The sequence below is a fragment of the Corvus brachyrhynchos genome, unplaced genomic scaffold (genome assembly GCF_000691975.1).
Source record: "Corvus brachyrhynchos isolate BGI_N302 unplaced genomic scaffold, ASM69197v1 scaffold49, whole genome shotgun sequence".
Taxonomy (NCBI): domain Eukaryota; kingdom Metazoa; phylum Chordata; class Aves; order Passeriformes; family Corvidae; genus Corvus; species Corvus brachyrhynchos.
Window position 1 is genome coordinate 409,126 of NW_008240029.1, and position 17,854 is coordinate 426,979.

The 17,854-nt window shown below is 39.3% G+C and overlaps 1 protein-coding gene across 12 annotated transcripts in view; it reads left to right on the plus strand.

Annotated features, from left to right (window-relative positions):
- TNS3 (tensin 3) overlaps nucleotides 1–17,854 on the plus strand; it is a 218,104-nt gene that overhangs the window by 61,221 nt on the left and 139,029 nt on the right. For 9 of the 12 annotated variants that reach the window (XM_017743610.1, XM_017743612.1, XM_017743609.1 and 6 more), the window contains one exon: nucleotides 11,813–11,924. In XM_017743610.1, coding sequence (XP_017599099.1) covers nucleotides 11,898–11,924 — 27 coding nt within the window. In that variant the 5' untranslated portion in view covers nucleotides 11,813–11,897. Of the gene's footprint in view, nucleotides 1–11,812; nucleotides 11,925–13,914; nucleotides 14,360–17,854 lie in introns of all 12 variants that reach the window. The other 3 variants (XM_017743619.1, XM_017743617.1, XM_017743618.1) reach the window with 3 other exon arrangements.

Sequence of the window (17,854 nt, forward strand, 5' to 3'; positions counted from 1 at the left end):
TGTTATCTTCTGCTTTTTGAAGATGTAATAACCTGACTGATGACCTCCCTGATAAATGCGCTTTTAGTGTTCATACTTCCTTAGTACAACACCTGCTGAATGCACACATATATGCAGTGTGCAACTGTCAGCTTCCTTACCTCTGTGTACTTCTATCCTGGATGATGATTTTTTTCTGGACGATAACGGGTAGAAAAGATATATCTGAAAGATATCACTTCTGTGCTGCACATTACCCACTTGAAGTGCTAAATTGAATATGTATTAGTGTAGCACACTTGCCTCAAGCAGGATTGTTGCGGTAGGAGAGAAAACTCAAGCTGTGAGCCTATATGAAATGGGTAAAAATATTCACTGCATTAGTATTAGTAATATTTCTTCTATTTCTTAGTAACTGTGAAAAACGAGGTTCACTCTCCTGTTAGAATTTAAAGAGTTTAATACAAAGACAATAAGAGACACATAAAATAAAGCAAAGGGATAACGGCCGGGTGCCTTGGCGCTCTGCCAAGAGCACACCTGATGCTAGAGGTGAGTCCTTTTTATACCATTTTTACTGTCTGTTCTTTATTCATATTAAAACTTTTCCAGGAACTGTTCTGCATGGCCACTCCTTGGGTCCGCCTTTTTAGAGCATGCGTAGTCTTCGGCCTTGTGGTTTTATTTCTTTTGATTCTTGGGGTTGGACCTGCTAGGTATGAGTCGATGGTAGGGTGGATCTCTTAATTCTCCAACAGTCAGGGCTGATTGCAGCTTTGGGCCTCTTTGCCCCCCGGGCAGAGCGGTGATAGCGGCTCTCGGACCCTCCTGGGCGCCCGTTCTCCGGGCGGAGCAGCCTTTGGGCCCTTTTGTTCTCTGGACAAAGTGTTGATTAGCAGCTCCTTGGGCCTCATCCTCTGCTCCCTTGGAGGTTATCTTACTTGCTCACACTTGCTAACATTCTTGCTAAAACGAGAGAAAACTACATCTACGCAGCAAAAAGCATTTCTAACATTATATAATATCTACTTTAATACTTTGCGAGAAGCCAATACTATAATACATGTTTATAACAGTAACTGATTTAGTGATATCTTCATTCCTCTCAGCTATTTTTTCCTAGCCAGTGTTCTGGCAGTCAGCTGCTTCTGTCTGTCCTTTTTCTAGCCCAGGTCTGATCTCTTCTTTTGCTTTCTCTGCTTTCTTTGCAGAATTTGTTAAATTTCCTGGTTGTTCCTTGTTAGATTATTCCTAGTTGTTTCCTTGGTAGATTTCCTGATTGTTTTTTTGTGATTTTTAAAACAATTATTATTTTGTTCGTTTTTAGTATCTGGTTCTTACCACATCAGAAATTGCTACAAGAGAACTCTTGATAGCTCTTTGGTATTTGGCCTTGTATCTGCATTATGTCACAAAAGGGTTAGGTTGCACATTGCTGCAGTCCTTTGTTGCTTCTGGAAACAGGTTCATTAGGGACTATCAAGACAGAGAGAGGAACCATGCATGTAAGCTCAATGTGTTTGTGTACCTGCAAGAATTCATCTGCAGTGGGAAGAGATTTGATTGGAGAGTCTGTGTGGAAGATGATTTAAAAAAACCCAAACATTAGCTGGCAGCATTTCGAGGGTAGATGCCTAATGTAACTGAATTTTAACCTTTCTTATGCTCTTCATGTTTTTTTCTGTGAACAGAATTAACATGTATGTTCAGAAATAGCCTTTTTCCCCCTGTTATTTTAATATGTGAATTCTAGTCTTCAGCTGTCTAGCTCTGACTGTGGGAGTTCCAGTCTGTATGCAATAAAAGCAGTGTTATAGTTTCAGAGAAGACAAGGTCAGTTCTTTAACAAGGATGAAAAATAGCTATTGACAAACTGAACTTTAGTGAAAAGCAAAGCACAGTCCTTTGCTCCTTTCAAACATTTCCTTTCTATGGTATTTTCCCATACAGAACAAAGTTGGTTTGTCAGTGAGATGAGGATAAAATAGACAAGTTTTTCAGTGTCTGGAGTAATGGACTGTCCATCTGTCTCCTAATTGCTCTTCCAGTTATATAGATGCATGTGTAGTGGAGAAAAGAAGGTGTTGAAACAAAAATGCAAAGAAGTGACGGAATGAAAAGATGTGAGATCTGCTGCTGTTTTATGCGAGAGGGGTGACCTCAGGCACCCCTGTTTGTTCCTGTTGGGAGGAGAGGGAGTGAATCACTGCTCTGTACAAGTGACTGATTCCTAGGGATATTAGGATAAAGGAGAGCGGTGAGGATTTGGCTGGAGAAAGGAAAGTTGTTTCCTCTCTCCGACAGGCGTGTTGCTCTGCCTGCATTCTGCTGGAAGGGATGCTGGGCTACTAATGGGCATGCATTCAGACAACCCTGGGTACTGTTTTTCTTCAGCAGGTGTCATCCACCTCTATGCAGATCTGGATCTATTATCTTCTGGACTGTAATCTCAGCCAGATCATAAGGGGAAGAACCTTTTGGAAAACTGCAAACATGATTAAGTTTCTTTTTGTTGTTTAAAGTTTGAGGTGGCCAACTTCAAAGTTTAAAAAGGAAAAAGAAATTTATCTAATTATCAGTCTTTTTCAAGCACTTTATTCTCTTATATTACCTTTGCATCTTGTAGAAATCATTTTTCAAAGAAAGGTGATAATGCTTTGTCTAAAGAATTAAAAACTTTGAGAAGGCCACATGCAATTGATGAAGGACCTAGATGGTCTAGATGAAGGACATCCTCTGAGGTGAATTGTTTACAGACAATAATTGTCTACAAAGGACAAATGTGTGTGGCATGAATGAATAGTACATAAGATGTAGGTCCTCTCTCTTGTTAGGGAGCAGTGAAGTTGCTGTTACATTCAGTCATGGCTGTCTCTGGACAGGTCACTTGGTAGTGTGGCTAAGGCTCCAGACCCCCATTCAAGAACCCAGTGCAAGACTAGGTTTGTGTCGCTGCTTCTCTATTGGGTCTTGCATGGCCTTGTGTCTGTCTGGCTTTTAACTTGTTAGTTTGGAGCTGTAAGTGAGAGAGATAAGGTGAAAAGCTTTGTATGTGAGGGCCAATACAATTTTCCTTTCAGCTACCAAGGTGTTTTTTTATTATGGCAGCTGGCATTAGAAGAAGCCATGTCTGGAAATAGATCTAGAGTACTAGGTTGTATGAATAGGCTGTGGAGCAAATCTATCCCTTTGGACTGTTAACTTGAAACTTTGAATTACGTATCAGGTCCCAGCCTGTATAAAAGCATGTGGTAGGGTGACAGTGTGGTCAAGGGGATAGAACAATTGCTTTTTGGGAAGGGACTGAAAAGATGGGGACTCCTCATTTCGGTTTTCCAAAAACAGAAAGTTGTTGGGTAGGTTAACATACAGAGCTAGTTATGCAGTCCCACAGTACAGAAACTAGTAAGTGTCAGACATGGTGGGAGTTTGCATTAAAATGAACAAATAAAGATACTTTAAACAAAGGAGAGCATGAGTTTTTGGTACATGCTGCTGCAGAATATTGTGGGGCAGACGGTACCAGCATGTTCAAAGCAAGAGTTTGACAGAACTAGTGGGAAATGGGTCCATTAGTACAAACTGGGAGGATGGGTCTGTGATGCACCTTCTAGCATGCATGTACATTCCAGGAGCATGAAGCGAGTGGGACGCAGAAGGGGTGGGGCTGGCTTGCTCTGCTTGAATAGTGTCTCTGTTTGAAACAACAATTAAGTACTTGGGTGAAGGAGATGGATGTTGTGTTAACCCAGTAAGGCACAGCTTATGTTTTGAGCCTTTTTTTTAACAATTGGCTGTTGATACACTGAATAAACATTGAATATTCGTGCTTTTCACATCCAACCTTTTTCTTTAAGTCTGCATGACTTGTAAGGTCATTTGGACAGAAACTTTTTAGGGGCTTTTGTTTGTTTGTTTGTTTTTTGAAAAATGTATACGTTTGAAACCCTGGTACCTGGGCAGAATTTCTTATTAAAATAATGAAGACCTGGATTTCTTTAGTCTGAGAAACTACAAAGGCTTCTTCTGCTTAAAATTGTAGTACCAAATATTTTCAACAAGGTGGCAAAAAAGTACTTTGTCATTTTATGTTACTTTTTTGGGCCCTTATGCTTGTACAGTAAAGCAGTTTTGTACTACCAAAGTACATGATTTTTTTCCTTTTTGACATGAACTTTACTCAGCTGGTTCGGTGAGACATTTTTTTCCTCACTAACTTCTCCATGTGCTCTCACTTGAATCATGAGTCAGGAGCAGACTCCACTTGGAGACATATTGCCAGTTCAGGCTGCATGATCCTAAGTAATATCTCTCTTCTCTAGCTTGATCTACTTGTTTGTGTTTCTGTGAAATGCCTTGAATGAATGAGGAGCAAATGGGGTATTTATAACAAATACTCCATTGTCTTTGCAATTCCTCTGAGGTTATTTGGTAATAGTAAGTGTTAGTGTTAGTAGTATAACTAGCTATTTGTGTACATTTTAGGATGTGTGTGTAAATATATCTATATATTTATCTATCTATGCTATGTCTGTCACTGTAGAAATAATCTTTGTGAGTGAAACAGCCAGAAATGCCTTATTTCAGCCATTGTAAAATTACTTTGGTGTTCCAATTCTTTTGTCACCATCTCATATTCTTGTCATGTAGCATAAGTTCTGCAGTATTTGTATATTCACTTGGTGGTACTTGTGGATGTACTTAAATGTGTATGATAGGTATAGTTAATGCAAACTGGCTAAAATACAGTGCTACTTTTGAAGCAATATATTTTCCAAGAGATTCTCATGTATGAGAGCTGCAGAGAATCTCATATGCTATGCTCTTTGCTATTTCTGGGAAGTTCTTCATTGTATATTCATTTTATCCTTGTGTGAGACTTTTGACATAATCACTTTTTATAGTCACCAAGAAGTTGTGGTCAGCCCTGTTCTAAAAGCCAGGTTTACAGGGGAGATGGATAATATATTATTTGGTCTGTATGCACAGTAGGCATTCTTAAATACTTTTCTGGAAATGAAACCTACAGCAAATGTGGAGTACTGGTACTCCACATTTCAGGAAGTTAAAAAATGCTGTTTTACTGCATGGAGAGGAGAGAAACTTGAAACTGTTTTGTTTCATCAGTATAATACCAACTGTTGTATTCTGGGCAGCTCTATCTCATCAGTATTTGCTGGAGGAATGCTAGTTATGGGAAAGTGTGGGTAACCTGATATGGGATTTTATTCTTTGGTTTTTCCCAGGGATCTTAAAGTAACTGTGCAGAAATCATGGGACTTCTGCTGTGCACTTCAAGTGAGAGGGAGGAGAGGAAGTAGAGAAGTAACAGAAATAACAATGAGCAAACTTAACAGAAAGGTCTGAGAGGTGGCATTCTTCTGTTTGGTGTGCTGTTTTTTTCATTAGTCACGTGATTTATTGACATGGCTTAGTTTTCCAAAGGTTTCCTTTTTTTAACTGGAGCTGAGCCTTTTCATGAAGACTTCTTTCAGTCATGTCTTATTTGAGCCTTTCTTCTGGATATCACCTATGGGCATTTCTCTGGCCTATAAAAGGTGGTGAAGTACCTATTCTGCTAATACACTGCTGGCCCCTTCCTCCATGTATTTAAAATAAGAGTTGTAAGCATTATCATCCAGTGGATTTAAATCTACCTTGGAGAGTAAAAGAATGCACAAAGAGAGTCCTAGGAAATTGCAGTATAAGTTGGTAAGTTAGCGGATAAGGAAAAGGAATCATTTTTGTATGACCACAGGTGGGAAGTGAAGAAAACATATTTTTGCTTTATGTGATTCTGCTGTTATTACCACAGGCCTAGGCTCTAGGGTATATCACCGTGTCCCGCAGCCATAGGGAGGAGGAGGAGGAGAAGATCCAGCAGGCAGGAATTGTGCAGCAAGATTGATTTATTTAATTATTTTACAAACTCTTTTATAGACTTTTTTCTTCATAGTCTAATTGGACAAAGGATCAGCCACCCCTTGGGGTGATTGGCTAAAATCCTAAAACATCCATTGTCAAAATATTTTTCTGCTGTACCATAAACAAGACTTTTCAAGGTTGCAGGTGGCTTGGTTGTTTACATACTCTGCTACCTCTTCTGTGAGAGAGAAAAGTCTCTCACGGACTTAGAAAATAGCAAGAAAATCCTTGCTAGCAGCATTTTTGTATCTACATGCTGTTATGCTAAGAGGCTATGTAAAATACAGTAGGAGTAGAGTCTGATGTAGGGCAAGTTAATAGGGCTTCGTATGTATGTTTATGGTTTTCTTTTAGCTGGAATGTGACATGGATTTTTACAAATTTTGGAGATGGAGAAATAATGTACAAACAGGTTTTGGCTTCCCCAGCAACACAGAGTAACACCAGAAGTAAATGATTTAATTTCAAAAGTCTAACCATTTTTGTTGAGATTTGTATTTTCTCATAGATATTATTTAGTCACTGCCTGGATGACTCTGTAGGGAACCAATTCTGTTCAGCTAAGTGCCTTTTTTTTGTTTTGTATTGTTTTTAATGGAGCATGTATATGTGTGAATATAATTTTCTTGAGGATTATTTGAAAAGGTTTAATTTAAAAATATTTCCTTGATTATTTAATAAGAGATCTAAACCCTCTGACTGCCTCTTTAAAGAATGAACTGTTATCACAATTGCAGTTTACATGTTGGAAACATGAGGTTGAAATAAGCTAATGTTGCTTAGGTCTGTTATTCATTGAATCATTAACTGTTATGATGTGATATGGTATTTGGGAATAATATTGGGAATACCTATTCCACAGGTGTAATGAACCAGTGCTAAGTCTCTGTCAAGAAGGAATTGCTGTATTGGTATTGCCAAAAACGAAGTTGTGGATCTTGACTGTTTTAACCTGTATTGGCTTAATTTCAGTCTGGAGAGTTTTTTGTAGTAAACTGCCTTTGACAGAGGTGCTGTGAATTTTGCATCTGGTGATGTTCAGCCTGTTGCTACCTAATGAAAATGCTCAGTGATGAGTAGTATTTGAAATTTATCATAGCTGAGGATGCATCTGTAAGTCTTTACACAGTCTGCAGAGTTACATTGATGCAAGTCTGGGATAGAGTTCCACTTCATTAGATTTCTGCATGCCACAGAGAGCACAGCATGGCAAAATATTTCCAGAGTAATTTTCATAATGCTAGAAATTGAGACCACATATAATTACAGACTTTTCTTCGGACAAAACCTGAGTCTGTAGTCTGTGGTTTTGAACTGATTTCTTCCAGTTTTTGTTCCTAACAATCATATGCACTTTAGATTCCAGTATTGAGCCTCATGAAAGTAGCATTGCTTGCTGTGTTTGCTTTGCCTTCCCCCCCCCCACCCCCCGCCCCCGCCTTTTTCTTTTTATATGTTTTTCTTTCTTTTTCCTTGGTGTCTTTCTTTGTGCTTCTCCACTAAAGCTGTACCCAGTGACAACAAAGAAACCTTTGTCTAGCCTTCTGTAGATTTCACAGTAGGTTATGCTGAGTTCTTGTATAAGATAAGTTGTGGGAACTGAAGTTCCTTAAATGAGCTGTTTAACTGAATTGCTTGGAGAGCCCATAGTGGAATGTACCTAAAATGAACAACAGGGAACAAAAAATGCACATTTTTTTTAATGTAGATGCCAAGGCTGCATTGCAAAATATTTCCTAAATGCCACAGAAAAAATGCATTTGATGTTTATGTTGTAAATTAAATGGACAGATTGACTAGTTGATCAACTAATGTCAAGACCTACTTACACTAAACTCCAGTATCTAAACTGTGAGTTCTTATGACAATTGTTTTTCTTTGGAATAGTGCAAACACCAAGGTTTGCGACGTGTTTGTTAGGTAGAAAATAAGGAGAAGCAGGCCTAGCTACAGAATATACTTACAGTGAAGTTTATCCATTAATTTCTTCAATAGTGCAAGCTCTGCTAAACTAATTTTCAGAGAGAATCACAAACATGTCCCAAAAGTAGAACTCTGCAGGGAAGAAGGGAGGATAAATCTAAAATGAGAATTGTGGTTTTTGTTCATAAGTTTACGGAGAGAAACTGCAGCAACCAGTGGGGATTGCTGACTTTTTTTTTTTTAAGGAAGAGGCTGTGGAAATGAGGGATTCCCAGCTCTTTGGGAACAATGCCCAAACCCAGTATGGCACAGAACCTCCCTGTGTTGAATTAGAGAAGTTACCTGGATGTAATGACATATTTCCTTCCTCCTAGACCTTTAAAAGCATCTCCTGTAGTTTCAAAGCCAAAAAACCCAATCATGACGGAGATTTTTCAAAACGAATAACTTTGATCTGTTTGCCATCAACTATGTTCCTATATAATTCTGGAGTTCAGCTGTTCTTTTTCTTTATTGTTTATTTTTGATACGAATCATACTTCTGACAATATCTTCCAATTTAACCTGAAGTAGCATGATGCAAATGTCATACAGGGGAATTTGTGCCTTTGGTTTCTACAAGGAATGATCAAAGTTTGTAATTACCCTGGTTTCAGCTAGAGTAATTTCTTCTCAGTAGCCGTTACAGTGCTGTGTTTTGGATTTGGTATGAAATAGTGTTGATAACACACTGATGTTTTGTGTTTTGCCAAGTTGTGCTGATACTAAGTCAAGGAGTTTTTTTCCCCCCTTTTTCTCATGCTCTGCCAGCGAGGAGGTAAGCAAAACAAACTGGGAGGGAGCATAGCTGGGACAGGTGACCTGAACTGAACAAAGGGATATTCCACACCATAAAACATCATGCCCTGTATATATAAACTGGGATGAATTACTGAAAGGGTGGCTGATCTGCGTTCAGGAAGGTCGGTCTGGCATCAGTTAGGAGGTAGCTAACTGAGCAATTGCATTGTGCATCACTTACTGTTTCCTTTTTATTATCATTATTATTTTCCACTGAAAATAAAATACAATAATAATAATAATAATAATAAAATTGTTCTTATATCAACATACAACTTTCACTTCAATTCTTCTCCCCATTCCGTTCGGGGAGGAGGGGGGCAAGAAAGAGGAGAGCTGACCGAGTGGCTGTGTGGTACTTAATTTCCATCTGGGCTTAAACTACCCCTTCCTGGGTTTCAGCACCAAAAAGACAGTAGTGGGTTGACTCTGACAGGATTGCAGGCACCCACCAAAGCTTCTCTATCACTTTTCTCTGCAACTGGACAGGGAAGGGCTCATGAGATAAGGACAGAGCAAGACCACTCACCAAATAGCATTGTGAACAAACCAGACTCGAATTAGAGATATTAACTGAATTTATTACTAACAAATTGAAAGCAGGCTAATGAAAAATAAAGTTAGACTTTAAAAATACCCATTTATTACTAACAAATTGAGAGCAGGCTAATGAAAAATAAAGTTAGACCTTAAAAATACCCTTCCCCACCCCTACCTTCTTCTCAGCTCAAGTGGTGCAGGGAGATGGAGAATGGAGATTACCATTAATTGATGACAAGTTGTTTCTGCTGGTGCTCAGGGAGAGGAGTCCTTCCCCTGCCTCCAGCATGAGGCCTCTCCCATGGAAGACAGTGTTCCACAAACTCCTCTGATGTGAATCCATCCTATAGGCTACAGTTCTCCATAAACTGTTGCAGTGTGAGTCACTGTTCCGTGGGTCCTTTGAGAACAGCCTCCTCCAGTGTGCGTCCTCCATGGGGTCACAAGTCCTGCTAGGAAACCTGCTCCAGTGTGGGCTCCATGAGTCTGCAGGTCCCTGCCAGGAGCCTCTTCCAGCATGCGCTTCCCACAGGTTCACAGCCTCCTGTCAGGCATCCACCTGCTCCAGCATGGGTCTCCTCCATGGGCTGCAGGGGCACAGCTGCTTCTCAATGGTCTTCACCATGGACTGCAGAGGAATCTCAGCTCCTGTGCTTGGAGCACCTCTGCCTCCTCCTTCTCCACTGACCTTGGTGTCTGCAGAGTTCTTCCTCTCACATATTCTCACCCCACTCTTCTCTGGCTCCAATGATATCTGCACAATAACTTTTTTTCTTCTTAAAAATGTTATCACAGAGGCGTTACTTCCGCTTCTGATTGGCCCAGCCTTGGCCAGCAGTGGCTGTCTTGGAGCTGGCTGGTATCGGTTGTGCTGGACATGGAGGAAACTTTTAGCAGCTTCTCACAGAAGCCACTGCTGTAGCCACCCTGCCCACCAAAACCTGGCCATGCAAACCCAATACATGATGAAGCAGTGTATACAATTCAGTTTTATTTCTCAACCGTTTCATCCGCTTTTTCAGACTTTTAAGGATGCGGACCAGTAGATTATTTCTCTCACTAATTTACTAATTTCTGCTGATTAATATACCTTACCATTGGAAAGATTTTCCTGAAAGTCCAGACAAAGGTTTATTCCTGCAGTCTCTGTAATTTATTGTTTATGGAAGTAAGTGAGTTATCTTGGCTTTACACTGTGGGTAAGACCAGCAATATTTCCTGAAGCTATTCTTAAGATCAAGCTGACTGTGAATCCCCACTGGGGATGGGGCATCTGAGCCCGCAGACTGCTCAGTGTGGTCAATTGTTGCCATTTGTGTTCCTCAGGGCTTCTGTGGAGTTTCGGATAGGCCCATGTGGAGGCTGTACTTGAAAAGTGTCATTGTTTTTATGACTGTTCTTGTGCCTGTTATGTAGCTGTGTTGTAGTTATTTTTGGAATGAGTAAACCTTTTGCTTAGAGCCATATTGAGTTGCTTAAAGCCACAAAGAATTCTTGGGATTCCTCTTTACCGTGTTACCTTGTGCATTGCACCATGCTGGGAAACTTTCTCTACTGACGTATGGGTGGAAGTCTGGTGCTGAAATGGTCCAGCTGTGGGACAGCTTTCTGCTTCTAAACTGCTGCTAAAGCTCAGCACAGGTGTTAGTGTTGAATGCAGGCTTGTTTGCAGTACTTTTAAGGACAGTATGGTGCAAATGTGAAATGAAAATGAAGAAACGTGAAGAGCATTTGGGGGTTTTCATGGTCTGGTGAAATGTATTTTTGTTTTTGAATAGGTAACTGATATTTCCAGAAAGTCTGCTAATGAACATGAATGTTGTTACACACCTAGAAAAGATAATGGCTGTCAAAGGCTTTTGGTAGCCTCCTCTGTTTTTCTACCTAAATGTTTCCTAAGTTATAAAAGCCATAAAATATCTATTGCAAATATGGTATTGACTTTTTGAATTCTGTCCCCAGTTAGAAATTTCATAATTGTGTTATATTTTAATATGATATTTCAGCTAATGTGGAAATAATGCTACTTTAGTGTATGTTTCTTATACAGGAAAGAAACAAAGGGAATTTTAAGTTAGCTTTAGTTAAATTGGCTACTGTGATAGAGCAGTTCTTACGGTATTTTTAACCAGTTGAAACTGAACCAATGCTAGTTTTTATGTAGATAAAACTTAGGTCAGAAGACTGTTGGGTCATATCATAGACATTATTCTGTATTATCTCTTAAAAGATAAGTTACAGAGTGAATTGTGAAATTATGATAAAAAATGAATTGCAGTGGCCATGTCCTGATGTGCAAGAGGTTGTTCACATTTTGATGTCTCCCACACTTGAGAGTGGAAATCTTATGTTCTAGAACAAGAGTGAGGATGAGAGAGCGAGCAAGAGCACTTTCATGTTGCTACTATTATACTGCTAAATATAACATGACTGTTAAATGGTACTATATATAAAAGTATACTGTTAAATTTTGTTATATATACACTACTGTATGTAACTACTAAAAATAACTACTGTTATTGTTATTTTAAAATTATTTATATTTCCCTTATAATTATGACTCAAAAGCTGAGTGAAGGTCTGATGTTATTCTCCTTGCTTCCAGCCTCAAGCAACAGCTTCAAGGTCTCACACCTTCAAAAATAAGTCTTTTAAGAAATCCAGTATCTGTGGAATCTGCAAACAAGTAAATGATAGCCAAGGGATATCCTACAGAGGTGAGTAATACATGATGTGGTGTTTACTTTCTTGCTTCGTTAAGAAAATTAGTTTTATATTAATGTTTAAATTTCTAGAAATCCACGTTTCTGGTATTCCTCCTGGACTAAGTTACCTTCAGTTTATTTCCTTCCTTTGTACAATAATGTTCCCTGCTACTGTCAGGGAATAGGGTGCTGTAGTAGGTAATTGGACTTGTATAATAATGTACTTATACTACTGTGCTATTTAGACAGAGTAAGGCAGTGCCTGCAGAGGATCTGTAAGGAGCATATGCGTGATGTGTACACAGTGGATGACATATGCTTCTGGAATTCAGTCTACAAATGAGGAAGTGTGTGACCCTTGCTCCCTGAGGCATGAATGATTTATCTATGTTAATTTCCAAAAGAATCACAAGAGCAGTTGTCTATTTATTTACTTTAATTTTTCCATTTGCATTATGCTCTGTCTAATCATTAGTCCTTCAGTCTAATCACTCACAGAAAGAATAAAGATGTCCTGGATAACACAGACTAGACACTTTCTGCCTGTGGTATTCCTGCCTGCACCTTAATGCTGTTTTCCCTCACTCTTCTCCCTTGCTGTGTAGAATTGCACATCCTTCCCTCTTCTCCATGGGATACCTGTGAAAAATTAAATATTGGGAAAGCTCAATAGAGGTCCTTTCTGCAAGTTTCCCAGGGATAGGGCTTTTGATCCCCTGGTTCTGCCTGGTTAGTGTTTGACTCCTGTTGTTCCATGTTAATCAAACCGTTCCTTTACTTCCGAGAATGAGAATGCTATTGTCTGTTTATCTAAAAAGTAGTTGCTGTTTTCACTTAGAGGTGTTTGCACCAACTTCAGGTTCTAGTTGGATCTCCTTCTCCCATCTCCCCCCTTTCATGTTCTTCAGACAACTTAGGATCCCTCTGAGAGTTTGAAAGGGAGGTGTGAGAGGATATGGAAGGAATGTGGCCATTTCCTGAGCTATGGTGCAGACTGCAGATGAACAGCTATATATTCAGCATTATAGCTATCATCGTAGGAGTGGTAATTATGTATGCATTTCTTTAAAATATTTCTTCTCGCTGTCCTTCTGGAGGTTGGTTCCAAAGTTCTTAGGAGTTAGTTGTTTTCCATTTAGCAGGAATAGTATTTTTGGAAGGAAGACTGCTTAGTGAAGAAACTGCCTAAAGACCCTCTTGATCAGGTTCAGTGTAAACAGTACTGTACAGGGAGAGAACCAGAACTTTGATTCATAGAATCATTTAGGCTGGTAAAGACTTCTGAGATCATTGAGTCCAAGTGCTAACCTGTCACTTTCAAGTATACCACTAAACCATGTCCTAAAGGGCCACATCTATGCATCTTTTAAATGCCACTTTCCTCCAACACACTCCCCATTCAAATACATTAATGTCTATGATACATCTGTGTCTATTTCTAAGTCAGTCTGGGATAATCTTCTCTAGGTTTCTGGGTGCAATTTTCAGAAGGAGCCCCTCGACTTTATTACCTAGCCTCTTGTGTTGATGTGAGCATCTGGCAGACCCACCAGTCGTCTTTGCTACTGTTGCATTTTGACTGATTGTTGTTTGATACTTACCTGTGGGATGGGAGCAAACAGAAGTTACACAGTGAAGAGATGATTCCAAGTAATTTCAATTTAATAAGAACTCATTTGTATTTTAACTTACAGCATGGACTTCATAAAGCATAGTTTTGGAAAAGCAAGAACTAAAAGTAGTCTCTTTCCTTGCCAGCACTTCAGGTACTTGAAATGTATCCCTAGTACTCTGAAACTCTTATTAATATGAAGAAAAATAAGCTAGCTGTTTCAGAGCCAAATCCTGGTGCTGCTCTGCTGCTTCTGATAAATTCTCCCTTGGTGTTGCAAGTTGGCATTGCAAGGGAGGGGAGGAAGAAGAAAAGCTTATAGTTAAGAAATAGTTTCTTTGTTAATAAGAAAATCTTCCCTTTTAACAGTTTCTTCTCACAAATTGACAGCTCTTTGTCCAGACTATAGGTTCCTTTCAGACTGGATCTTACCAGTTAAGGGAAAGTTACATGTAAGCGAAATGAGGTAAGGGGAAAGCTCCAGATTGGTCAGTATGTAGTATTCGCTGTTTTCTAGCAATGAATCATCTACTTGTTGTAAGAAAAAAGAAAAAAAGCTGTAACTGGGTGTTGTGTAGGCTTTTTGTAGTATGTGGTAGTAATTTTGGGGGTGTGTTTGTGGGTATCAGCCCTGTCTTGCAAATGCGGTGCGTAAAAGCTTACTGTGACCAATGAACAATTTAATGAAAGGTACCGTTGAATGATGTCCCTTTATCCTTTCATACTTCAGTCCATCCCAGTAAAGTATACTCAGTTACAATTTTTCTACAAAAACAGTGGCAAAAAGGAAAGAGAGAGTTGAAGAAAGGGAAGCTCCTGGCTCTTTTTCTGCGTGGTAAGCATGTTTGTCTTTGATACAGATTCTCATTATGAGGTAAGGACAAACAGCTTTTGATTGATTTCTACACTACCTGCATATCTTGCAGTAAGCTGAGGACCGCATGACTCCCCATGTCTCTTCAGTACTACCTCAAACTTGAATGCTCTGGTTGATTTTCCCTGAAGTACAGTATAATTTAATTCATGGCTAAACAAATAATACATAATAATCTTGTGCATTTACATGGTTAGCTAAAGGCCACTAGGGTTACAGAAGCCTTTTGATTTTATTTTTTTAAGCTACCTAAATGTTGAATATCCAGTATTTTACCCTACTTGTAAACAAGCTGTCATAAGGATGTAATTTCTGTCTTTACACATGAATTTCTATTTTATTATTTTTATTTTATATTTTATATATATAAAACGGATGTTAAAAATTTCTTTTACTTTATTTTCCTTTGCTTTTAAAAGTTATTATTTATCTTTGTTGTGTTTTGATCAAATAATTTTTAGTGTAGAACAGAGAGCTCTGAATCTCTAGACTTTCTGGCAATTTAAAAAACTGGAGACCAGATTTGGGAGATTTGAGTAATTTTAAATAATAAAGTATTATTCTGTAGCTCTTAGAACATTGATGTGATGGGTTGTCTTGGGGTGAGTTTATGATGTGTATCCCCTATCGCTGCTCTATGCCCAGAAATCAATCCTGTGCCTTCTGTGCCTTTAAACTGAGCCTGAGAGGGGGGAGAGAAAAAAACTGAGCAAACTTTTCAAAACAGTTGTTCAAGGACACAGATACACACTCCTCTGCGTTCTCCTGCTGCGGTGAGAAGAGCAGAGGAAGCACCCGGCTTGCTTTTCAGCCAGCTTTTGGCTCCTTTTCTCCGGAGGGAGATGGAGAGTTGAACTTTGTTTTCCTGGGACTTCAGTTTTTCCCTTCTTCTCTTCTGGACTGTTTCAACATCAGAACACACCAGGAGAATTTTCGACCAAGGCCTCGGAGGTGGGCCCACACTGACCCAGCTCCAAGGAGGAGGAGAGGGACCACACCTACAGAAGGACTCTGAAATCTTCCCAGGTTTCTCTCCACAGCGAGAAGTTTTATTATTCAGCATTATGTTATTTTCCTGTGTGTTTGTTAAATAAATAGTTTATCTCTTTCACTTTCCTCCGAGGAAAAATTTTTTTCCCCTGAACCTGGTGGGGGAGGGGTGGTTGTAACCTGCCTTCTATCAGAGGACATTTTCCTCCAAATTTGTCCAAACCGGTACATGGGTGAAATATGTGTGAAAAGTTGAAACACTTTACAGACGTCTTTTGATGAAACTCCCCTCATCTTCAGTTGACAGTTTAGTTACCTAGTTTAGGTTTAGCTGCTAGTGAGGCTTTACATCCACTACAAGCATTCCATAAACTAATTTTTGAGTGTAAAGCAATTAATGGTTCTTTGAATGAACTGAGTGTCTTTTTGTTAATCTAATGTAGCTATGAATGTGTTGGTTTTGGAAATATATGTTGGAGCGATCCAAACAGGAGTTCTTGTAGAATTTTAGTTCCTGGCTTTTTTTTTTTCTGAAAATCTTTTTCCTTGATGCTTTGACTATGTTTGAGTTTTGCTTTCTTCCTTTGAAACTTTACTTTAAATCATGTATAAATGTTAGCCAGAGGTGCCAAATTATATTGGCATGTGCTGTTAACTGTATTGTGAGCAGAGAAATTCTTATCATGGTGTTATGTGCAAGCTAAGTGTAATAAAGAGTACAATTAATCTTCTTGACTTATTTGTAAGTTATTAATAACTTTCATCTTGTAAATTGTGTTAACATATGTTTCATTCAACTGTACAGTAAATAAGTCCTGGACTGTTTCATTGAGCAGGTTAATGATAGAAACTATGTTCTCATCAAATTGCAGTATCTGTGTTAATTCAAGTGCTTTCACATGCTTACAGACCATAGATAAAGATTTGAAGACAATTTGAGCTATTTTTCTTTAAGATATTTTCCTTTGAAATTCACTTGCTTGTTTGTGACTGTGCTTGTGGTTGGCGAGTGCTCCACTTAATATCTCACTTTCGGGTTAGTTGGCGTTACTCAATTGAAAAAGTCCTCTGTATTTAATCAAATTCATTGCTTACAACAAGTCAAAATACATTTTTATATTAAGACTCATATGGAGATGACAAATTGTTTGGGCATACTATGTGTGTAAATATATGGATATTTAATTTTATATGATTATATTGCAGGTGGTTTTATATACTCTGTTTTTCAGTAAGTGCTAAGACCAGTAATAACTTTTGAGCATTTTAATAATGTGCAAAGCATGTCTCTTGCTACAAGTCCTGGCAGACAAACTAGGAAGGCAGAATATGTATCCTGCTTGGGCTAGTGGCATTACAGTTGGCTCTAAATGGCAAAGTGTGTAGTGAGGTAGGAGTGTTTGTGTCAGTCTGATTTCCATGGGGTGATCCTTGTGAAATAAGATCCTGTAAGGTGCTTACATGGGTGTATTATGAGATGTATCTATCTATCTCGTATTTTTATATATATATACTCTAATTTCAACGTAACTAAACCATCTTCTAGTTAATTATGGCTCATCTGTCACTTGGAGAAGGACGTGATCAACGCCTTCCAGGAGCCTGCTGGATTGCCTGTGTCCTGCTGTGTCATCATTCCAACAGATACTGCGTTGTATGAAGTCCCTCATGAGGGCCAGGGCTTGTGACCCTTGAGGCCATTCTGTTTTACTGCAGAAGGCATCAGCTCAGCCTTCCTTGTCAAGTGGCCTGTAGTAGGCCTGCACTATAATGTCATCTGTTCCTGCCCTCCCACCCTTTCATCCTGACCTGTAAACTTTCAATCAGCTCCTCATCCATCACGAGGTAAAGCTCTATGCACTCCAGCTGGCCATTCAAAGAGGGCAACAATGTTCTGCCCGGTTACAAACCGAACCTGCGACAAAATGGTGAAGAATGCGGGCAATTGATGAGAACTGTGAGATAATGATTAATTAAGAGGAGTACTGGGCAAAGCAAGTATTAAGTCATAAGTTAAGTAGCATGATAGCGAGAAACTTATATTGTAATTGTATTGAACTATCTAGGGGTGGAATATGGTAGAAGTTGAATGTAATTTTGATAATAATTCTTAAATGTGTCTTCACAGAGGCGAGGGGTGGAGAATGTCATAGGTTAGCAAGCATAGTCCCGGAAGGGATGTCCTTGCTAAGGGGTGCTTACAGTTTCCTCTGGGAACTGATAGAACCTATCAGCTGGCCAGTTTGAATATGGACAGTTCTCTAAGCCACTTAAAGTTGTGACCACCTCTGTGATCCACATTTAAGAATAGGCAAACTCCCCCTCCAAGCTCTCTCTCGTTTCCGGTGCTGGGACAGGTGGCTGCAGGCCCCGAGTGGGGGCCGGGCCACGGCCATCCTGGAGTCGATGGACCTGTTCCAGCCGTGGAACTCCCCCCACTGCCTTGTCGTGGGCAGCCGGCGGGGC